Consider the following 25,397-nt stretch of genomic DNA (forward strand, 5'->3'; position numbering starts at 1 on the left):
TATAGCGCGCACGTTTTTCTCAGGCAACGCTTCCACATATAATCATTATAAATGTCATCATGAGCGGACATATAGGAGCTTAGTATAGGCCTAAACATATGAGCTGAGGCTGTTCCGACTTAACAAGGGATAACCGTTTATCCCACGAATCCCAAAAAAGATGCATCAAACCATATAGCGGTATCCTGTCCTGTAGCTTACGGATGGTAAATCACTGGATCTATGAATTTTTTTCAATGCAATTTTGTTTAAGTATAGCCCTATAGCAAATTTGCAACACAAATACATTGTCACAAAATAGCTTTACATTATTTACCACATCCAACGATGGCATAGCCTATAGGCCTATGTGACCCGTCTACAGCAGGTATAGGCCCTAAATCAAAGTAGAATTTGAGTCCAGCCTCAAGCGGGCTAGATGCACAGTTGTCAGTAGGTCTATGGACGCATTACTGCTTGACCGACACCACTGGTATAGACACGGACACCATGGAATACTGCATTAACCTCGTCCTCAATCATTAACTTTTGGCCTATTCAATAGTCAATTTTTCGTATCGTAGGCTAATTGTCCAGTCAAAGTAGCCTATATCTCTACGAAACATTTCCCTGAAAATCTAGGCTACTGCAAAAATACGAAAATGGCTGGGAAGTAATTTATCCGATGCCCCCCATCCGGCTATATGGCAAGCAATACAGGGGGCGCAGAGCGGCTTGCCATATAGCCGGATGGGGGGCATCGGATAAATTACTTTATGGCATAGTAGCCTACATATTTTGATAAATAAACATTGTAAACCATAGTCTAATCGCATTGCCAACTTGGTTGTCAAACTGTGAGGCACTTTTCCTCGGGACTGTCACTGAAGGTGACGCAGTCCAGGAGAGACCGGACGGGTCAGGTATTAAACGCTCGGTTGCGCATTGGAGAGTTTCGAAGGACACGTCATATGCTCATAGGACCGTGGACAGAGCTCAGTTTTTATATCATACCTAATTATTAATGTAGTGTATAGGCTCATCAGAAATGACCAGGCTAAAATAGGCTAAACTAGAAACTGTTCTCCATGGGTCATGACTAGGGCTGTTGCGGTGACCATATTACCACCACACCAGCGATCACGAGTCATGAAGGCAGTCAAATTCCACATGACCATTTAGTCGGTAATTCACCAAGCTCTGATGCTGCTGCTGGTCATTAGTAGCCTACCAAGCCTGCTAACCGCCTGGTACTCAGCACTCTATTGTCCCTCTAATCATTCTGACATCAATGCAAATGTGTTCAAAAATCTAATCAAACAGTTCATTAGAGCCCATGAGCTCAAATGCCTACAAAAATGATTTGATGAAACATTGAATTTGGTCTTGCTGCAATTATCCCATAGAAACACATTGAATAACACATTCATACATGGCAAAAAAAGATACAAAAAAAATAGATCAAAAGGAAGTATGTTTTGAAGTATGTTACTTATGACATTTTTACCTATGACATTCGTAACGGCCCTGCAACGGCACCAATGCAATGCAATGCACTCTGGACTGAAGAGGCAGACAAATAGGAGAAATGTTGTTGATTTCTCAAGGCAGGAATATCACAAAAATATGATAAATGGCTCATTCGAGAGAAGACAACCTTCTGCGTTATGACATCGGCCAGTAAATCTGACATGTATGATAGACTTTTCACAATCTAAAAGTCATATTCATATTAACTTCCATTGTAGTGAGAGCGGCTTTATCACAATGCTACGTCATACCGGCCAAATTTCTGCCTGCTTGATACGGCAATAGCTCAGATACACATGAAAACATTAAATGACCCTGGGAATCGATAGAATATCGCTCAGAGATGCACAAAAACAACATAACATTCAAAATAAGTGAATCTTTCCTTTAAGTGCTCAGACACATCAATAGCATTTGCTAGCCGAGAGTACTTAGCACCTCTGATTAAAAATGTCGTCAGTCAGACATTTACAGCGGGTGGTCCCTAAAAATCATCACGCTGAAAGATTGGCAGACAAACACTAGATCCACATTCGGTGCGATGTGTGCGAGCCTTAAGTATTTTACTAAACAGGTTGGTCATTCATGCTCGTTCAATGGCTTATTACTGTAAATTAAGATAAGAACAAACGGGTAGATTTTTCTTTACATAAAAAAGATGTCTCTTACATCTACACACCAGACAATAGTAAAGTGAGAGGCAAACTTCTCCACTGTAGCTACAGACCCTAAGCCCGCCACCAAAATGAGCAGAATCTGAGGCCGGGCCATCTCCAAACAGTGGGAACATGTTGGGAACCAAACATCATACAGTGAAGCAGCATAATCCTGAATTTTACACTCAAGTATATTACATCTGGGATGCCATTAATCTCCAGCTATTGAATAAATTATTATTTAAAAGATGTATACAGCAACAGACTGCACAAAAATAATAAAACACAATGTTTGTCAGAACAGTGGTCAAAATGACTTTACAATTATGTTTCACACTGTTGCTGACTAGATCTGGATAAAATCTGTGGTGAAAACCAAGAAGTGAGGTTTGTCTCGCTTGGTTGGTTTGGATTGGACCTCCCCTCAGATGATGATGGAATATGGCAGGCCCATGTTAGGTCTGTGCTTACCTTAGTTTCACTCTGTGCAAAAGTTCATGGTGAAAAGTCAATACAATTGCCAGAGTTTTTAGTATTGGGTCAAGACATGTATTTACATACTGTAACAACCATAAGCCATGCAGAGTATCCCTGACACTTATAAAACCTGGTTTTTGAGCACCAGCCCCCATAGCAAAGCATGCTAATTTCCCCCATGAAGAAGCAACATTTTGGGAAAGCGGCGCTTACATCTCCAGAGGTCGTCCGGACAGCACTGAGGACTACCCACGTACATGGCAGTGGAGTTTCCAGCATGTAAAACTTAAAAATGTGTGTAATTGTTTTATTCTTCCGGCAGAACATTAATTGAGCTGTTCACAGAGGGTGCAAGGGGAGAGGCAAACTGAAAGTGACTGTTATAAAAACAAATTAGAAATCACGGCATCCAAGCTGAAAAGAATATCACCAAGAAAAAGAAAGAGATGAAACCAAAATGATCACTCTTGCAGCAAGAGAGTATGTGCGTAAATTGTGTCTAAATACTTAATAAACCTTGGGATGCTTGAGGTGTAGAAGATCCAATGGCAATACTTTGACACAGCTCTGATTTAGGGTGGTTTGAACCTGAGGGCATTTAAAAGAAAAACGCAAATTGTAGAATAGAAAACTGAAGAATGGAAGCCCTGACCAGAAATGTTTTGTGCTTCTCTCTATGCAGGCTCGCCAGGAAAGCGGGGAAGAAGAGGCCGGAATGGTGAACTTGGTAAGTGTGCACACTCACAGATCACTCTCAATCCAGTGGAGTTTTACCCTCCCACCAGAGTACGAATTACGGGGATTGGGGGGCTCAACCCCCCTGAAAAGACAAAGTTTGTGGGGGCTCTAAAAAATGCTAATGTAACCATTCTCCTATTTGTTTAAAATGCAATGTTTAACTGCTACGGTGGCAAATATGAAAATAAAATGTTATTCCAAATAAAACTATGTCATGCTTTTAAACAATTTTTCCTCATGTGGTTGCACTTGTCATGCCAGGACAGTCCCGTATTTGAGCCCCTTTTCAGGCGTCTTTTTACAAAACGAACGTGCACAGGTAGCCTACTTTTAAAGTTATTTGTTTGACAATCAGATGACAACATCATGACAGGTTGGGTTCATGCCACATTAATAAGTAAACATTTTACCGTTAAATGCTCCCCCCATGTCAAGGTATCCTTTTTTAACAGGATGTGAAATGGTTATTCCAATGCATTTTGGCAGTTTTCAGAAAGCATTCACACCCCTTCACTTTTTCCACTTTTTGTTGTGTTACAGCCAGCATTTGTCGCTCTTGCTGCTGGTGACTCGCAGATCCACATCTACGCAGACGACACCATTTTATATACATCTGGCCCTTCATTGGTCACTGTGTTAACAAACCTCCAAACGAGCTTCAATGCCATACAACACTCCTTCCGTGGCCTCCAACTGCTCTTAAACGCTAGTAAAACTAAATGCATGTTCTTCAATTGAATGCTGCTTGCACCCGCCCGCCCGACTAGAATCTCTACTCTCGGCGGGTCTGACTTAGAATATGTGGACAACTTCAAATACCTAGGTGTCTGGTTAGACCGTAAACTCTCCTTCTAGACTCACATTAAGCATCTCCAATCCAAAGTTAAATCTAGAATCGGCTTCCTATTTCGCAACAAAGCCTCCTTCACTCATGCTGCTAAACATGCCCTCGTAAAACGGACTATCCTACCGATACTTGACTTCGCCGATGTCATTTACAAAATAGCTTCCAACACTCTATTCAGCAAATTGGATGTAGTCTATCACAGTGCCATCCGTTTTGTCACCAAAGCCCCATATACTACCCACCATTGTGACCTGTACGCTCTCGTTGGCTGGCCCTCACTACATATTCATCGCCAAACCCACTGGCTCCAGGTCATCTATAAATCTCTTCTAGGCAAATCCCCGCCTTATCTTAGCTCATTGGTCACCATAGCAACACCCACCCGTAGTATGCATTCCAGCAGGTATATCTCACTGGTCATCCCCAAAGCCAACACCTCCTTTGGCCGCCATTCCTTCCAGTTCTCTGCTGCAAATGACTGGAACGAACTGCACAATTCTCTGAAGCTGGAGACACTTATCTCCCTCACTATCTTTAAGCATCAGTTGTCAGAGCAGCTTACTGATCACTGCACCTGTACACAGCCCATCTGTAATTAGCCCACCCAAATACCTCATCCCGATATTGTTATTTACATTGTTATTTATTTTGCTCATTTGCACCCGAGTATCTCTATTTGCACATCATCTTCTGCACATCAATCACTCCAGTGTTAATACTAAAATGTAATTATTTTGCACTATGGCCTATTTATTGCCTTACCGGCCATAACTTACTACATTTGCACACACTGTATATATATATTTTTTCTATTGTGTTATTGACTGTACATTTAGTTTATTCCATATGTAACTCTGTGTTTGTTGTTTTTATCACACTGCTTTGCTTTATCTTGGCCAGGTCGCAGTTGTAAATGAGACAATGCAACAAGTGGAGATGATTACATGACCAAAAAGGGAATATAGGTTTAGAGAGGTGTAGTCAACTCAATGAAACGTGGTATGTTAAGGAAGGCGTAGGAGATGGTCTCAAACAACTTTTTAATAGACGCTTGGAATATCATTGATTCTTTACGCGTACTAAGTGATTATATGTGTGAATGTCTCAAATATTACGTTTAGAGGGGTGACAGGACCAATCTAAGGGGTAAGTCATCCAGTAACGATTCCATGATGATTTGATATGGGATAAAATGAAGCTGATTTTGGAGGTGATAATCATTGTGAGACTTAAAAGGAATGAGGTATAAAGAGTAATCATTTAAAAATATTCATTGTAAACTCAGAGAACCTTGAGTGGTTTTCATCTTATGAGAGATTTTATGTAATCTTCTTCTGGAGTAGTCACGAGGAATTACATTGAAACAAACAATTAATGAGTTAAGGGAAGACAGTGGAATTATCGTCGTCATGCTTGTTGATGATTACGAGTAAATGTTAACAATTTGTAAACTTTATTTTCCAGGAGAAAAGGGCTTTCATTTCCTTTTACAGATGTTCCCATGTATGTGGTCTTGGGAAGAGATGTTAGTTACATTCGGCAGTTTTATAAGTATGAAAATATATGTTTTAAAATAGCAACCTATTGTTTAATAACTTCAGAACTTACAAAAAAAGTTTTACTACTCCATCAGCCTAATAGTAAAAACTATCTCCCATTGTTCAACGTACCAGAAACAGATTATTGTTTTTAGAATTAATTAACTGTCTGCATAACTCACTGGTGTTTAAACAAACTATATAATTTAATAATAATAATTACAAATTGTCAAAGAACGTTCTATATTCAACTATCTAGATGTCTGCTCCACCTTACCCTATGCATCCTTTACATCCCGATATAGCCCAGCCAGCAAGACTCTCTTTCACCCATTTACTAAATCATGGCATTAGTAAATTATATCCACAAACCACTACTGCATAATAATAATAATATTTTCATTGTCCTAACTAGAAATAATTATTTTAATACCAGTCTACTTAAACAATCCAATGCCACATTTCTCATCTCCCAATTAACCTACTTACTTTTTAACACAGAAAACCCTCTACAATCTCTTTTATCCTCTACCACTGTCTTTCCATCTAACGGTACTTTAGCAGATTACAAATTATTTTTAAGTTATAGTCAAAACAAACAAAACATCTATTCACAGGGATGAAACTTTAATTACTATGTTATACTATCCGCCATGGGTTGGTAAGACAATCTCTTTTGTATAATCTTATCAATTCAGCCAGTGATTCAGGTCAACAGCATCAATGTAACAGTTTTGCTTCCTTCCCTACCTGGGCTTGAACCAGGGACCCTCTGCACACATTAACAACAGTCCCCCTCGAAGCACCATTACCCGTCGCTCCACAAAAGTTGCGGAACTACTTCAAGGTCGCAGAGCAAGTTATGTCACCAATCTAAATGCATAATTGTTTAATCTAGCAAACCCTTAGGCAATGCAAAAAAATATCTCAATCGTCTCGCTATTCCTGTTAAATAATGGTCATTCAATTTGAATCAAGCACGCTGATAAATCTTCCATTCTACATCACCAAACCAAATACTTTGTAGTATCTGTCTAAGCAACACATACCAACAGTAGAATTACACTCAGAAACCCAGATTTGTTTACTCTATGCCATTGCCCCAATGCTATTGAAATGACACAGAAATCCCACAAATAGCGCAATTACAATTGTTTGTCATCTTAACATCTGATCCATAATGAAATTCCTTCACTTCCTCACCATAGCTCCTCAATTATAATTTGTTTAATGGAAACCCTAAATTGGCTTTGTACTATGTTATAAGTTATGTCTATAAATTCCAGTCCTTATAGGCAGTTTATTCCTTAAACCTTATCTCTATCACATGATCCATAAACGGCACCAACTCCGAAAACTTTTATTTATCGTTTCCCACCCCTGACGTACATCTATATTTTGGGATTAACATATTGTATACTAATAATCTTCAAATTATTACTTTATCAAATCTCTAGTAATCGCTTAAACACACATAAAATGCATCATTTTTTCATATATTCACATAATCCACCTAGAACGTTAGAACTCCTAGGTACTCTACAAACATACTGCCAGTGGAACCAAAAAAACAGACTGTAGTTTCCAGGACACTGCCCTGCCTGCCATGGGATCCTCCCAGAAAATACAGACTTTTCCACTACTCTCTAAAACAGCATCACAATCTCCATACTACTCCTATGACCTAATTATGTTATATATTGAAACTTCTTATCCAAACTTATATCAAATTATCATATCCATTTCTATAACTTATTATGCACCCTTCAGATTCAAATTACTTTCTGCCTTTGTTCATAAGATAGCCCATGTTGTTCCATTGAATTACTTAACTTAGCTGACTTTTTATCCTTATTAATTATATTTCCTTGACATCGTGCGCTCATTAAATTGCATGCTTTATACGCCTCTTTCATATAATCTAAATCCCATTTTGTGTTGCTTACGGTGATATTGTCAATGATATACACTGCTCAAAAAAATTAAGGGAACACTAAAATAACACATCCTAGATCTGAATGAATGAAATAATCTTATTAAATACTTTTTTTATTTACATAGTTGAATGTGCTGACAACAAAATCACACAAAAAGTATCATAGGTAATCAAATTTATCAACCCATGGAGGTCTGGATTTGGAGTCACACTCAAAATTAAAGTGGAAAACCACACTACAGGCTGATCCAACTTTGATGTAATGTCCTTAAAACAAGTCAAAATGGGGCTCAGTAGTGTGTGTGGCCTCCACGTGCCTGTATGACCTCCCTACAACGCCTGGGCATGCTCCTGATGAGGTGGCGGATGGTCTCCTGAGGGATCTCCTCCCAGACCTGGACTAAAGCATCCGCCAACTCCTGGACAGTCTGTGGTGCAACGTGACGTTGGTGGATGGAGCGAGACATGATGTCCCAGATGTGCTCAATTGGATTCAGGTCTGGGGAACGGGCGGGCCAGTCCATAGCATCAATGCCTTCCTCTTGCAGGAACTGCTGACACACTCCAGCCACATGAGGTCTAGCATTGTCTTGCATTAGGAGGAACCCAGGGCCAACCGCACCAGCATATGGTCTCACAAGGGGTCTGAGGATCTCATCTCGGTACCTAATGGCAGTCAGGCTACCTCTGGCGAGCACATGGAGGGCTGTGCGGCCCCCCAAAGAAATGCCACCCCACACCATGACTGACCCACCGCCAAATCGGTCATGCTGGAGGATGTTGCAGGCAGCAGAACATTCTCCACGGCGTCTCCAGACTCTGTCACGTCTGTCACGTGCTCAGTGTGAACCTGCTTTCATATGTGAAGAGCACAGGGCGCCAGTGGCGAATTTGCCAATCTTGGTGTTCTCTGGCAAATGCCAAACGTCCTGCACGGTGTTGGGCTGTAAGCACAACCCCCACCTTTGGACATCGGACCCTCATACCACCCTCATGGAGTCTGTTTCTGACCATTTGAGCAGACACATGCACATGTGTGGCCTGCTGGAGGTCATTTTGCAGGGCTCTGGCAGTGCTCCTCCTGCTCCTCCTTGCACAAAGGCGGAGGTAGCAGTCCTGCTGCTGGGTTGTTGCCCTCCTACGGCCTCCTCCACGTCTCCTGATGTACTGGCCTGTCTCCTGGTAGTGCCTCCATGCTCTGGACACTACGCTGACAGACACAGCAAACCTTCTTGCCACAGCTCGCATTGATGTGCCATCCTGGATGAGCTGCACTACCTGAGCCACTTGTGTGGGTTGTAGACTCCGTCTCATGCTACCACTAGAGTGAAAGCACCGGCAGCATTCAAAAGTGACCAAAACATCAGCCAGGAAGCATAGGAACTGAAACGTGGTCTGTGGTCACCACCTGCAAAACCAGTCCTTTATTGGGGGTGTCTTGCTAATTGCCTATAATTTCCACCTGTTGTCTATTCCATTTGCACAACAGCATGTGAAATGTATTGTCAATCAGTGTTGCTTCCTAAGTGGACAGTTTTATTTCACAGAAGTTTGATTGACTTGGAGTTACATTGTCAGTGTTCCCTTTATGTTTTTGAGCAGTGTATTTTCGCGTTATCTGTAACTTATCCCTTTTAAAAACACCTTCTTGAGGATACTCATTATCTGTCCATGCTGATACAGCACTGAGAAATGGTTCCTCATAGAAAAATCCTAATTTACTTAACATCCATTTGTGCATTTGTACTTTTAAAAGAGACTTGTTTAAAATGTGGATTTGTCTGTAATAATTTTGTCATTTCCTTTTGCTTTCTTCGAGGTTAATTAAGCTCTGATTTATTCTTCATTGTCACTGTCTTGCCCGTAACCGGTATACTGAATTGACTCCCCATTTTCATGTATTATTAGTTTATACAATATTAGTAATTAAATGTTTGAATCAAATCTCCACATTGATCTTCATTAAAATTATGCTTGCCTATTTTGTCTTCGGTGCTATGATTCAACAGGCTCATTTGTATCTGCTCTGATTCTTTATGCAGTATGATTTATTGTTTACTCTCCTGACCGTTTGGAGTAATTCACACAGGACTAATTCTCTCTTCACCAAGGTACTCTACCTCTCAGAAGACTGAACCTCCTTAATTTGTACTTCTCCTCTATATTGCTGTCACTCCCGTAATTATGGCTTATTTTAACTTATAGGACTTTTACAAAGGACTCTAATCTTCTATCAACGACTTTAACCTTCCACCAAAGACTTGAACCTTCAACAAAATACTAATTTTCTCATAGGGCTTTTATAACATGGTTGAGGCCTTGAACCTCTTCACATCTAACACTTTATTATAATTCCTTGAGGACTTGAACCTCTGAAAAATATATATTTCTTACTTAGGACTCGAACCTATCTTATCACATGTTATATTGTCGTACACAATAAAAGACCCTACGCCCAATCTTGTTAAACCCACTCTCCTTCTTCTCTTTTGTGTTTGGTCTTTACTCTGAACAAACCCTGCTTAGAATCATAGCACCCTGTTATTGTGTAATTTTATCTTTCTACTTACATCCCTTACATACAGTGGGGAGAACAAGTATTTGATACACTGCCGATTTTGCAGGTTTTCCTACTTACAAAGCATGTAGAGGTCTGTAATTTTTATCATAGGTACACTTCAACTGTGAGAGACGGAATCTAAAACAAAAATCCAGAAAATCACATTGTATGATTTTTAAGTAATTCATTTGCATTTTATTGCATGACATAAGTATTTGATCACCTACCAACCAGTAAGAATTCCGGCTCTCACAGACCTGTTAGTTTTTCTTTAAGAAGCCCTCCTGTTCTCCACTCATTACCTGTATTAACTGCACTTGTTTGAACTTGTTACCTGTATAAAAGACACCTGTCCACACACTCAATCAAACAGACTCCAACCTCTCCACAATGGCCAAGACCAGAGAGCTGTGTAAGGACATCAGGGATACAATTGTAAACATACACAAGGCTGGGATGGGCTACAGGACAATAGGCAAGCAGCTTGGTGAGAAGGCAACAACTGTTGGCGCAATTATTAGAAAATGGAAGAAGTTCAAGTTGACAATCACCCTCGGTCTGGGGCTCCATGCAAGATCTCACCTCGTGGGGCATCAATGATCATGAGGAAGGTGAGGGATCAGCCCAGAACTACACGGCAGGACCTGGTCAATGACCTGAAGAGAGCTGGGACCACAGTCTCAAAGAAAACCATTAGTAACACACTACGCCGTCATGGATTAAAATCCTGCAGCGCACGCAAGGTCCCCCTGCTCAAGCCAGCGCATGTCCAGGCCTGTCTGAAGTTTGCCAATGACCATCTGGATGATCCAGAGGAGGAATGGGAGAAGGTCATGTGGTCTGATGAGACAGAAATTGAGCTTTTTGGTCTAATCTCCACTCGCCGTGTTTGGAGGAAGAAGAAGGATGAGTACAACCCCAAGAACACCATCCCAACCATGAAGCATGGAGGTGGAAACATCATTCTTTGGGAATGCTTTTCTGCAAAGGGGACAGGATGACTGCACCGTATTGAGGGGAGGATGGATGGGGCCATGTATCGCGAGATCTTGGCCAACAACCTCCTTCCCTCAATAAGAGCATTGAAGATGGGTCGTGGCTGGGTCTTCCAGCATGACAATGACCCGAAACACACAGCCAGGGCAACTAAGGAGTGTCTCCGTAAGAAGCATCTCAAGGTCCTGGAGTGGCCTAGCCAGTCTCCAGACCTGAACCCAATAGAAAATCTTTGGAGGGAGCTGAAAGTCTGTATTGCCCATCGAAACCTGAAGGATCTGGAGAAGGTCTGTATGGAGGAGTGGGCCAAAATCCCTGCTGCAGTGTGTGCAAACCTGGTCAAGACCTACAGGAAACGTATGATCTCTGTAATTGCAAACAAAGGTTTCTGTACCAAATATTAAGTTCTGCTTTTCTGATGTATCAAATACTTATGTCATGCAATAAAATGCAAATGAATTACTTAAAAATCATACAATGTGATTTTCTGGATTTTTGTTTTAGATTCCGTCTCTCACAGTTGAAGTTTACCTATGATAAAAATTAGAGACCTCTACATGCTTTGTAAGTAGGAAAACCTGCAAAATCGGCAGTGTATCAAATACTTGTTCTCCCCACTGTACCTCAACACCACTCATCGTCCCCCTTAAAATATAGACTTTTAAACGTTTGTTACATCTCAGCTTTACCACAGATAAGCAGATTTTAACATAATAATAAAATGAGTCTGCTTACCTGTCAGTTTAGCTGTAAACTGCATCCTGTTCGTTCAGACGACAATATGTTATGATGAGTTTCTGGTATCGAGAAGTTCAGGATGAAAGAATATACTTAAACACTTATATGGAGAGTTGATACAAAGTATTTATTTGACTACGGTACCGGGTTCGTTTAACAATCGGCACATGCTTTGCCTCTTGTCATCCGAACCCTGGACAAAGGAAATATCGGAGTTTATATACTTCATGTTACACGTTTCTTCAACAACATCTGGTAACCATCAGTGGGCACTCCCCTCTCTGATGGTACTTGCTTGTACCCAAGTCAGTATATTTTCTATCAATCATTCTAAGATAAACCCCAGTAAGCTCCCTCGACATACTAGAATCCTTGGCATTCAGACTGTGGCACCAAGAGTTACCTATCTAACAGATTTAACTTTGTTCATACAACACTATATCAGCGGCCTTTAAGGTTATGTCGATATTCGACTCGTTTTACTGTGGATATAGATATTTTTGTACCTGTTTCCTCCAGCATCTTCACAAGGTCCTCTGTTGTTGTTCTGGGATTGTTTTGCACTTTTCGCACCAAAGTACGTTATTCTCTAGGAGACAGAACGTGTCTCCTTCCTGAGCGGTATGACAGCTGCGTGGTCCCATGGTGTTTATACCTGCGTACAATTGTTTGTACAGATGAATGTGGTACCTTCAGGCGTTTGGAAATTGCTCCCAAGGATGAACCAGACTTGTGGAGGTCTACAAAAAATTTTCGGAGGACTTGGCTGATTTCTTTTGATTTTCCCATGATGTCAATCAAAGAGGCACTGAGTTTGAAGGTAGGCCTTGAAATACATCCACAGGTACACCTCCAATTGACTCAAATGATGTCAATTAGCCTATCAGAAGCTTCTAAAGCCATGACATCATTTTCTGGAATTTTCCAAGCTGTTTAAAGGCACAGTCAACTTAGTGTATGTCAACTTCTGACTCACTGGAATTGTGATACAGTGAATTATAAGTGAAATAGTCTGTATGTAAACAATTGGTGGAAAAATTATTTGTGTCATGCACAAAGTAGATGTCCTAACAAACTTGCCAAAACTATTGTTTGTTAACAAGACATTTGGAGTGGTTGAAAACAAGTTTTAATGACTCCAACCTAAGTGTATGTAAACGTCCGACATCAACTGTATAAGCTGGTAGTAGAGGCCTAAGCGTTGTTGTTCACTAGTTTACTCCAATTCGTGGAGGCGTGGTAGGGTTACAAAGTAATAAAGAACAAATATTTTTTAAAGGATATATATATATATATATATATATATATATATATATATATATATATATATATATATATATATATATCATATATATATATAAATTTATATAGTGAGGGAAAAAAGTATTTCATCCCCTGCTGATGTTGTATGTTTGCCCACTTACAAAGACATGATCAGTCTATAGTAAAGGTTTATTTGAACAGTGAGAGACAGAATAACAACAAAAAAATCCAGAAAAATGTTTGTCAAAAATTTTATAAATTGATTTGCATTTTAATGAGGGAAATAATTATTTGACCCCCTCTCAATCAGAAAGATTTCTGGCTCCCCGGTGTATTTTATACAGGTAACGAGCTGAGTTTAGGAGCACACTCTTAAAGGGAGTGCTCCTAATCTCAGCTTGCTACCTGTATAAAAGACACCTGTCCACAGAAGCAATCAATCAATCAGATTCCAAACTCTCCACCATGGCCAAGACCAAAGAGCTCTCCAAGGATGTCAAGGACAATTTTTTTGACCTACACAAGGCTGGAATGGGCTACAAGACCATCACCAAGCAGCTTGGTGAGAAGGTGACAACAGTTGGTGCGATTATTCGCAAACGGAAGAAACACAAATGAACTGTCAATCTCCCTCGGCCTGGGGCTCCATGCAAGATCTCACCTCGTGGAGTTGCAATGATCATGAGAACGGTGAGGAATCAGCCCAGAACTATACGGGAGGATCTAGTCAATGATTTCAAGGCAGCTGGGACCATAGTCACCAAGAAAACAATTGGTAACACACTACATCGTGAAGGACTGAAATCCTGAAGCACCCGCAAGATCCCCCTGCTCAAGAAAGCACATATACAGGGCTGTCTGAAGTTTGCCAATGAACATCTGAATGATTCAGAGGAGAACTGGGTGAAAGTGTTGTGGTCAGATGAGACCAAAATGGAGCTATTTGGCATCAACTCAACTCGCCATGTTTGGAAGAGGAGGAATGCTGCCTATGACCCCAAGAACACCATCCCCACCGTCTAACATGGAGGTGGAAACATTATGCTTTGGGGGTGTTTTTCTGGTAAGGGGACAGGACAACTTCACCGCATCAAAGGGACGATGGACGGGGCCATGTACCGTCTAATCTTGGGTGAGAACCTCCTTCCCTTAGCCAGGGCATTGAAAATGGGTCGTGGATGGGTATTCCAGCATGACAATGACCCAAAACACACGGCCAAGGCAACAAAGGAGTGGCTCAAGAAGTAGCACATTAAGGTCCTGGAGTGGCCTAGCCAGTCTCCAGACCTTAATCCCATAGAAAATCTGTGGAGGGAGCTGAAGGTTTGAGTTGCCAAACGTCAGCCTCGAATCCTTAATGACTTGGAGAAGATCTGCAAAGAGGAGTGGAACAAAATCCCTCCTGAGATGTGTGCAAACCTGGTGGCCAACTACAAGAAACGTCTGACCTCTGTGATTGCCAACAAGGTCAGGCCTACCAAGTACTAAGTCATGTTTTTTTAAGAGGGGTCAAATACTTATTTCCCTCATTAAAATGCAAATCAATTTATAACATTTTTGACATGCATTTTCTGGAATTTGTTGTTGTTTTTCTGTCTATCACTGTTCAAATAAACCTACCATTAAAATTATAGACTGATCATGTCTTTGTCAGTGGGCAAATACTGTTTTCCCTCACTGTATATGTTTTCTAAGCTTCAAATCCTTATCAATACAGTATTTATATATGGGCACTCATTCGATTGGCGAACCATCTAATGAGTGAACATGTAGTTAATCTGAAACATTCTTACGAGAGTTTGAAAATAACATGTATTTCGTTTTGCCTGTATGAAGCATAGCAATAACATCTGACTGTAGTTTTGACACAGCCAGATCAACAGTCGTGGCAATAGCATACATAATAATATCATCCACATATACATTAGACGAAGTAAAAAAATATAAATAATAATTGACCAATGGTTTTTATATAAATAGTGAAGAGAATAGGTACCAACATCAACCCATGTGGTACACCTTTATGTACATCAATAAATGCAGACTTAACCCCATCAATCACAATGGTTCTGTCGCTAAGATAATCACGAAACCACAAACAGGCGTCAGAGCTCAGGCCTATTGAGGACAACTTATTAAATAAAATAGCATGATCAACAGTATCAAAAGCTTTTGACAGGTCCATAAATAAAGCATCACATTTCATTTTAGTGTCTAAAGCATTGACAAGATCATTAAAAACTAAACTGGGTGCTGTAATAGTGCTATGCCCAGGCCTAAACCCTGATTGGTTTAAATTCAAAATACATTTCTCAGATAAAAAAGAGCAAAGCTATACATTTACCAAGGATTCAATAATCTTAGCTAGACAAGGAACCCTTGAAATGGTGCGATAATTATTAAGATCACTACTATCCCCGCACTTATGGAGTGGCAGCACAAGTGCTGATTTCCATACTTTGAATATTTCCTGATAACAATGTTAAAAAGATGGGTTATTTAGGCAGTTGGTTGGCCCCTGTGGATTTCTTGTTGTCTATTGTTAGCAAAGCATCCATGACTTATTTTTCTGTAAATAGCCTAAAAGAAAAGCTTTGACTAGAATTTCTCTGATCATTCAGCAAGTTTCCCCTATCAGCATCCAGCCCAATATTATTGTGAATAGGCTTAGAATTTATTTAAAAGAAATAAAATGGTGATTAAATGGATAAATGATGGCATTTATTTTCCGTTATGAGGCCAGTGTCTGAATTAATTTGTTGTGGCAGAGAGGAGGAAATAGAACCCTTCAGGGATTTGACAGTTTTCCTGAATTTAGCCGGGTTCCATTACAATCCAAAAGAGTGGTTACAGAATAATCAGTTTTAGCCTTTCTGATTTGTCTGACAAAATGATTTGTCAGTTGCTTTTAAAGCTTGCCAGTCCAGGGCTAAGCCTGTGTTCCTGGCCTGGACCCAAGCATCATCTCTTTTATGAATGACTTCTGATCATTCCGGAGTGTACCAGGCATTCAAACTACCTTTAACTCTTAATTTTTGTTAATGGAGCATGATTATCCACAAAAGTATTGAATACATCTGTAAAAAGGCTGAAAACTAAATCAGGGTCAGGGATAGCTGAAATACAATCAAGGTCACTAAAATAAAGATTTTTCATCTGATTTCATCCACATATCATCACATTTAATGTAAAACATGATTTTGACTGTGCAGTAATGTTTACGTCACTATAATAGCTGGTGCAAGGGCATCAGTAAAGCAGAATGAGAAATACAGTATCATGTGTCCATGTTTTTCAGTGGCTCGAAAGGCTGCTGTATAAAAGCCTCAAGTGCAATATTTATTAATTTATTGACCGTTATTTTACAATGAATGAGAACATATTATATTTTACAGCAGTGACCTGCGGAAGAGTTACAGGGAGGAAGAGAGGGGATGAATGAGCCAATTGTAAGCTAGGGATGATTAGGTGGCCATGACGGTATGAGGGCCAGATTGGGAATTTAGCCAAGACACTGGGGTTAACAACCCACGCTCCAGGTCCAGAGGACCATGGTACTGGGTGAGGTTAGAAAATCGCTCAGTTCACTCAGGTCAAAAGATCCCTGAGTAACGGTAGCTGCCAGGGCTGGTTGTAAAGAGCTTCTCTGGCCATCGAGTGGCTTTACACAGCAAATTGACCAGTGTTAGTTACAGTTGAAGTCAGAAGTTTACATACACTTAGGTTGGAGTCATTAAAACTCGTTTTTCAACCACTCCACAAATTTCTTGTTAACAAACTATAGTTTTGGCAAGTCGGTTAGGACATCTACTTTGTGCATGACACAAGTAATTTTTCCAACAATTCATTACAGACAGATTATTTCACTTATAGTTCACTGTATCACAATTCCAGTGGGTCAGAAGTTTACATACACTAAGTTGACTGTGCCTTTAAACAGCTTGGAAAATTCCAGAAAATGATGTCATGGCTTTAGAAGCTTCTGATAGGCTAATTGACATCATTTGAGTCAATTGGATGTGCACCTGTGGATGTATTTCAAGGCCTAACTTCAAACTCAGTGCCTCTTTGCTTGACATCATGGGAAAATCAAAAGAAATCAGCCAAGACCTCAGAAAAAAAAAGAAAAAAAGTTCATCCTTGGGAGCAATTTCCAAACGCTTGAAGGTACCACGTTCATCTGTACAAACAATAGTACGCAAGTATAAACAGCATGGGATCACGCAGCCGTCATACCGCTCAGGAAGGAGACGCGTTCTGTCTCCAAAAGATGAACGTACTTTGGTGCGAAAAGTGCAAATCAATCCCAGAACAACAGCAAAGGACCTTGTGAAGATGCTGGAGGAAACAGGTACAAAATAATCTATAGCCACAGTAAAACGAGTCCTATATCGACATAACCTGAAAGGCCGCTCAGCAAGGAAGAAGCCACTGCTCCAAAACCGCCATAAAAAAGCCAGACTACGGTTTGCAACTGCACATGGTGACAAAGATCATACTTTTTGGAGAAATGTCCTCTGGTCTGATGAAACAAAAATATAACTTTTTGGCCATAATGACCATCGTTATGTTTGGAGGAAAAAGGGGGTTGCTTGTAAGCTGAAGAACACCATCCCAACCGTGAAGCACGGGGGTGGCAGCATCATGCTGTGGTGGTGCTTTGCTAAAGGAGGGACTGGTGCACTTCACAAAATAGATGGCATCATGAGGAAGGTAAATTATGTGGATATATTGAAGCAACATCTCAAGACATCAGTCAGGAAGTTAAAGCTTGGTCGAAAATGGGTCTTCCGAATGGACAATTACCCCAAGCATACTTCCAAACTTGTGGCAAAATGGCTTAAGGACAACAAAGTCAAGGTATTGGAGTGGCCATCACAAAGGTCTGACCTCAATCCTATAGAAAGTGTATTGTCAGAACTGAAAAAGCGTGTGCGAGCAAGGAGGCCTGCAAACCTGACTCAGTTACACCAGCTCTGTCAGGAGGAATGGGCCAACATTCACCCAAATTATTGTGGGAAGCTTGTGGAAGGCTACCCGAAACGTTTGACCCAAGTTAAAGTATTTAAAGGCAATGCTACCAAATACTAATTGAGTGTATGTAAACTTCTGACCCACTGGGAATGTGATGAACGAAATAAAAGCTGAAATAAATAATTCTCTCTACTATTATTCTGACATTTCACATTCTTAAAAATAAAGTGGTGATCCTAACTGACCTAAGACAGGGAATTGTTACTAGGATTAAATGTCAAGAATTGTGAAAAACTGAGTTTAAATGTATTTGGCTAAACTTCCGACTTCATCTGTACCTAGTGTTGATTTTTCAGTGTAACATTTCTAGAGTTGATTTAGGTGTTAAATTAATTTTGTAAGTGTTCAATTAACACTCATTGGTGTAAAATATCCAAGTGTTGGTGTTAATAACCAGTGTTAAAGAAAAACCACACCCTTCATTATCATATTTCCCTAGCATGTTCTATTGCAGGTAGATTTTTGAATTGCTTGTTTCTGTATCTATATTTTTGCATGTGCATTGATTTATTAATTAATCTTATGCTACGCAAATATAAATAATATAAATTTTTCTGAAGTAATCCAATCTGTTGCCTAGATTTATTGCACACGTTACTGAAATGGTTGTTCCAGTTTAGATGGTTTATGTAGGCTCATCTTATTTTTCCCAAGCTAAAAGTCATTCTGAATGCAGGTTGCAGGTGAATACAAATTCAAAATACTGGATATCCCCACTCTGGCTGGATTCTAATATGAATTACACATCACTTTGCAAGCCATCATAATGTTACTTGCAGGCCTGAAAACGAGTGATTGGGAAACAAAGCTTCCTGAAGTGTTAAGCATTTCCAACCAGTTCTCAAGTCTTTGATCAACACTAGTGGCACCTGCTGGTCAAAATAATTTAGAACAGCCAAATTATTAAAGATTACATCGCACATGCCGTAGCACGTGCGCAGGGTAGCCTTTTTGTCTTCTACCGAAACCAATACCAAACCAATCAGGTGGTTGTTCGACAAAACAAAGCTTTGAACGTCATTGATCACGTACTTCTGATAAAGTGTGGACCCGTATAGACACTGGACCAGTGTTAAATTTAACACTGTCAGTGCTGATTTAACACTGGATAATTTGCTGTGTAGGATGAGGGATAAGCCTTATTCCCTCACTCTGACCAGAGTGGGGAGTATCAGGCATAGAGGAATGAAAAGGTTTAAAGCTTCACCCTTGCCAAGGGTGTGCTAGCGTTTCCACCCCTAGTGGTGCGTTTTCAACATTAGGTGATGGAGTCTCCAAACCCCCACAGGGTTGTCACTTCTAACAGTCTAGTGAAACAGTCTGGAAAGATGTGTAAGGCAGGCTCCATACTAGCGGTTGGAAGACGGCTCTGTGCGCGTGTCAGGCTCACCCTTGGGTGTAACAATGCTGCAAAAGGGGCAGAGAGTGTGTTACAGTTAACTGGGATACCTCATAATGTGTCCGAGGCATATGAGTAGAGCATTATTTTCTGAAAAACATGCTCGATCCTCTTGGACTGTGCCTTTAGTGAGCGGGGACAGGTATGGCTGTACATGTCACTGAGCGGGGATTTTTGCGAGAGAGAGCAGCCGGCGAAATGATGTAGGCCATCAGATGGTGTACCTAACAAGGTAGAAGGAACATACTGGTATCCAGACGTCCTAATCCGGAGCAGTAGAGCATGTTTGTCTTGGCCCTACTCCAAGGAGGAGGGTTACCAAGAGCAAAAATATCCCCAGCCACTCGCTCCCAGAAGAGACAGGAATGCCAATGGTGGAGGTGTTGCTTTGTATGTTCAGAGTCATATTCCTGTAAAGCTTAGAGAGGATCTCATGTCAAATGCTGTTGAATTAATATGGCTACAGGTTCACATGCCTCACCTAAAGCCCATTCCTGTGGGAAGCTGCTATAGACCACCAAGTGCTAGCAGTCAGTATCTGGATAATATGTGTGAAATGCTTGATAATGTATGTGATATCAACATAGAGGTATATTTTCTGGGTGACCTAAATATTGACTGTCTTTCATCAAGCTACCCACTCAAGAAAAAGATTCAAACTGTAACCAGTGCCTGCAACCTGGTTCAGGTTATCAGTCAACCTAACAGGGTATTTACAAACAGCACAGGAATAAAATCATCCACATGTAGTGATCACATCTTTACTAATGCTGCAGAAATGTGCTCGAAAGCAGTATTTAAATCCATTGCATGTAGTGATCATAAAATAGTAGCCATATCTAGGAAGAATAAAGTTCCAAAGTGTGGGTTTAATATAGTGTATAAGAAGTCATACAATACGTTTTGTAGTGATTCCTATGTTGAAGATGCAAAGAATATTTGCTGGTCTGTGGTGTGTAATGAGGAGTAACCAGATGCAGCACTTGACACATTTATGATATTGCTTATTCCAGTTACTAATAAGCATGCACCCATTAAGAAAATGACTGTAAAAACTGTTAAATCCCTGTGGATTGATGAGGAAATTAAACATTTCATGGTTGAGAGGGATGAGGCAAAAGGAATGGCAAATAAGTATGGCTACACAGACGATTGGTAAACAAACTGTAAATTGAGAAATCATGTGAATAAGCTGAACAAAAAGGAAAACCCACTGATATTGCCAACTACTTTGGAAAGGTTAGCAAACTTAGGCATGACATGCCAACAACAAATGCTGAACCTACACATCCATGCATAACTGACCAAATTATGAAAGACAAGCATTGTAATTTTGAATTCCATAAAGTGAGTGTGGAAGACGGGAAAACATTATTGTTGTATATCAACAATGACAAGCCTCCTGGGTCTGACAACTTGGATGGAAGATTACTGAGGATGATAGTGGATGATATTGCCACTCCTTGCCATCTCTTCAATGTAAGCCTACAGGGAAGTGTGTGCCCTCAGGGCTGGAGGGAAGCAAAAGTAATTCCGCTACCCAAGAATAGCAAAACACACTTTAGTGGCTCAAACAGCCGACCAATCAGCCTGTTACCAACCCTTAGTTAATTTTAGGAAAAAATTGAGTTTGACCAGATACAATGCTATTTCACAGTAAACAAATTAACAACATATTTTCAGCACGGTTATAGGGAAGGGCAATCAACAAAGGACTGATGATTGGCTGAGATGAATTGATTATAAAATGATTGTGGGAGCTGTTTTGTTAGACTTCAGTGCAGCTTTTGACATTATCAATCAGAATCTGCTGCTGGAAAAACGTGTGTTATTGCTTTACAACCCCTGCTATATTGTGGATAAAGAGTTACCTGTGTCACGAACCGGCTCAAGTTCGTAACAAAAGGGAGACACGTGGAGACAAGGAGTACTCAAAGTATATATTTATTAATTAAAGTAAACTAAATCAAATAACAATGGTGTGTGTAATCAGTAATCAGTAGTGTACGTGAGTGTTTGCATGCATAAATGTAATATGGAAAAGTGTTGAAAAGTGCCAAAGCAAACAACCCCAAAAAGCCTCAAAAATATCACAACCAAGATCAAAGTATCTGCCTGGAGAGAGTCTCCCCAATGAATGTGGAAGAGGTCCATTTATCCTGGGACACACCCGGCCCAGGTGTTTCCCATGTAACTGACGACCCCCCCAACTCCGCCCACCGGCATCCTAATAAGGAAACAAGAGCAAAGAGAGAATACGGCAGACAGAGTGGGAGGGTCGTCACACCCCCCCCCATAAGACCGGGGACCAACAAGGACCCCGGCCCAACGTACCAGCCCCTGCGTCCCAAAACCGACAAGTTGTACATGTTCACCCCTCCACTTGCCCCACCCATCATCCTCCTCTCCAGACCTCAGCAACCTTTACCCAGGAAGCAACCTTTAAGAGGAAAGAAAAACACAAGACTAGGAGGGGACAAACAGGAAAGATAGAACATGACAAAATCAAACACTGGTCGGTCACATCAATATTCATGAACAGGGCGCACGAGAGAGCGCATCAGCAATCACGTTATCAGTCCCCCGGATGTGCCGCACATCTAGATGGAAAGATTGTAAAAATAAACACCATCTCATTATCCTCTGATTAGGACACCTCATGGACCTCAAAAATGTGAGAGGGTTATGGTCGGTGTAAACCACAATAGGTACTACACCCGACCCAACATACACTTCAAAGTGTTGTAGCGCCCATATAAGTGCTAATGCTTCTTTTTCAATGACAGAATAGTTCAACTGATAATGGTTAAACTTTTGGAAAAGAAACTAACAGGCCTCTCAACCCCAGCCACATCTGCTTGCAGCAACACTGCACCCGCCCCCACATGACTAGCATCCACCTGCAAGGTAAATGACAAATCCACACGAGGAGCAGCCAGTACCGGAGTTGAAGTAAGCAACCTCTTTGCATCTTCGAAAGCCTGTTGACAATGAGAAGACCATACGTACACAGCCTTAGCTTTCAGCAAATCTGTCAAGGGAGCGACCACAATAGAGAAGTTCCTACAAAAACCACGATAATACCCAATCATTCCCAAGAAACGCATCAGTTCCTTTTTAGTAGTTGGTAGTGGAAAAGCATCAATAGCTACCACTTTAGCCCGAACAGGACGCACTTCACCCTGACCAACCACCTTTCCAAGGTATGTCACAGTCGCCTGAGCAAACTCACATTTAGCCAAATTTATCGTGAGACGACCCGCAGCCAGACGTTCGAACAAGGCTTGAATACGGGACAGATGTTCCTCCCAAGTATCTGCATATATCACTACATCGTCCAGATAAACAGCGCACCCGGCCAGACCAGAGACAACCCTGTTCATAAGTCGCTGAAAAGTTGCAGGCGCATTACGCAGCCCGAAACTCATAACCGAATACGAGTACAGACCAAAAGGTGTAATAAAGGCAGAGATTTCACGTGCCCTACTCGTCAGTGGCACCTGCCAATAGCCCTTTAACAGGTCAAATTTGCTCACAAACTTAGCTGCGCCCGACTTGATCAACGCAGTCCTCCATCCGAGGAAGAGGAAATGAATCCGGCTTAGTGACATCGTTTACCTTACGGTAGTCCGTACAAAATCTGTTTGTTCCATCCGATTTACTGACCAAGATACAGGGAGAAGCCCAACTGGAGAAAGAAGGCTCTGCTATTTTACTCTCCAGCATGTACCTGACCTCAGCATCCAGACAACGCAGTTTCTCTGAAGAAACTCTATAGAACCGTTGACGAATGGGGTCAGCATCTCCAATGTCAATATCATGTTCTATTAAGTTTGTACGTGTTGGTGTATCAGAAAACAACCCTGGAAATCTCCGAATCAGACCCACCATCTCTTTCCGCCCATCAACAGGTAGATGAGTAAGAAGACTATCTAAAATCTCCAGTGTCTCTGAATTCTTCAATCTACCCTGCAGTATGCAATCGTCGGGACCAGAAACATCTTCCTGCTCCTGCACAGACCTAGCATGACCAGAATCCAGGGAATAAACAGTATCAGCCAAAAGAACAGCCTTACCGTCCTCTGTAGACTCCCCCTGTTCAGTCTCAGAGGAACGTGCATAATAGGGTTTTAACAAATTTATATGGCACAGTTGATGTGCTTTCCTCCGTTCTGGAGTGGCAACTAGATAATTTTGCTCAGTGTCCTGGCGCACCACTGTATATGGACCTTGAAACTTGGCTTGAAAAGGAGAACCAACAATTGGCAGCAGAGCCAGAACCTGATCACCTGGACTAAAGTGACGAGGCTCAGCTCGCCGATCATATATGCTCTTCATCCTGTCCTGTGAAGATGATAGCTTCTCTTTAGCCATTTCACCAGCGGCATACAAGCGTCGCCGAAAATCACACACATATGATAACAGGGACTGAGGAGGCTCGGGAGACTTCCAGTCATCCTGGAGAACAGATAAAAGCCCACGCACCTTATGTCCAAACACTAGGTCATTTGGGCTAAAACCTGTGCTCTCCTGTGAAACCTCCCTAGCAGCTAACAGTAACCAAGGCAACCCCTCCTCCCAATCCCTATCCATCTCAGTACAATAAGATCTCAACAAAGACTTAAGCGTTTGATGGAAACGTTCCAGTGCTCCTTGACTTTGGGCATGATAAGCGCTAGCCAAGTTGTGTTTAATATGGAGTTGTTGGAGAACCTGTCCAAAGAGATTAGAGGTGAAATTAGATCCTTGATCACTTTGAATGACCTTAGGGATTCCAAACAGTGAGAAAAACTGAGTCAAAGCTTTTAACACAGACTTAGTCGTGATAGACCTGAGAGGATAGGCAGCAGGAAACCTAGTGGTCTGACACATCACAGTCAACAAATAATTACTACCCTTTCTGGAACGAGGCAGAGGACCAACACAGTCAATAATCAGATACTCAAAAGGGTTACTGAGTACAGGAATAGGGAACAGTGGTACCGGCTTAATAGCTTGATTAGGTTTACCAGTTAATTGACAGGTGTGACAAGTTTTGATGAAATCAGAAACATCCCTCTTTAATCTTGGCCAAAAAAATGTCGTAATATGCGATTGTAGGTTTTTCTCACACCCATATGCCCAGCAACGTCGTTGTGAGAAGTTGTCAGCACCAACTCACGAAGCTTAACTGGTACCACAACCTGACTAATCGCCTCCCCAGAAAACAACTACCATGAGACATCCACTTTCTCATCAGGACCTCCTCTTGGAGAAAATAGCCCTGTGCGACATCTCCCAACTGTTCCACAGACACAATTTGGTCCCGCAACTCTTCTAATGTAGGGTCAGTCCGTTGCGCCTCGATTAAATCGGAGCGGGATACAGATAACGGGATAACAGGGAAAACAGTAACAGACTTCTTTATGGTATTCTCGTTAGCCAGCTCCGTGACCAGGTCGTCATGGATCATAGAACGCGTCACTGCACACGCAGAAAACACCTCTGGGAAATCCTGCGCACTCTCATCAGGAATCCCTACAATTGACGGCTTAGTGGAAACCACTAAAGATGGAGACACGATAGGCCACACACGCTCCCCAGCCAAGTTATTTCCAAGGATCACGTCAATACCCTCAATAGGCAATGAAGGACGCACCCCCACAACAACCTCACCTTTCACCAGTCCACAATCCAACATCAGTTTATGCAATGGAACTGACAGAG

At 41.2% G+C, this 25,397-nt stretch overlaps 1 protein-coding gene across 8 annotated transcripts in view; it reads left to right on the forward strand.

Annotated features, from left to right (window-relative positions):
* LOC121571232 (collagen alpha-1(XXV) chain-like) overlaps positions 1-25,397 on the forward strand; it is a 516,412-nt gene that overhangs the window by 226,902 nt on the left and 264,113 nt on the right. For all 8 annotated transcript variants that reach the window (XM_041882570.1, XM_041882569.1, XM_041882567.1 and 5 more), the window contains exon 3: positions 3,325-3,369. In XM_041882570.1, coding sequence (XP_041738504.1) covers positions 3,325-3,369 — 45 coding nt within the window. The remainder of the gene's footprint in view (positions 1-3,324; positions 3,370-25,397) is intronic.

The sequence above is a fragment of the Coregonus clupeaformis genome, chromosome 8, assembly GCF_020615455.1.
Source record: "Coregonus clupeaformis isolate EN_2021a chromosome 8, ASM2061545v1, whole genome shotgun sequence".
Classification (NCBI taxonomy): Eukaryota; Metazoa; Chordata; class Actinopteri; order Salmoniformes; family Salmonidae; genus Coregonus; species Coregonus clupeaformis.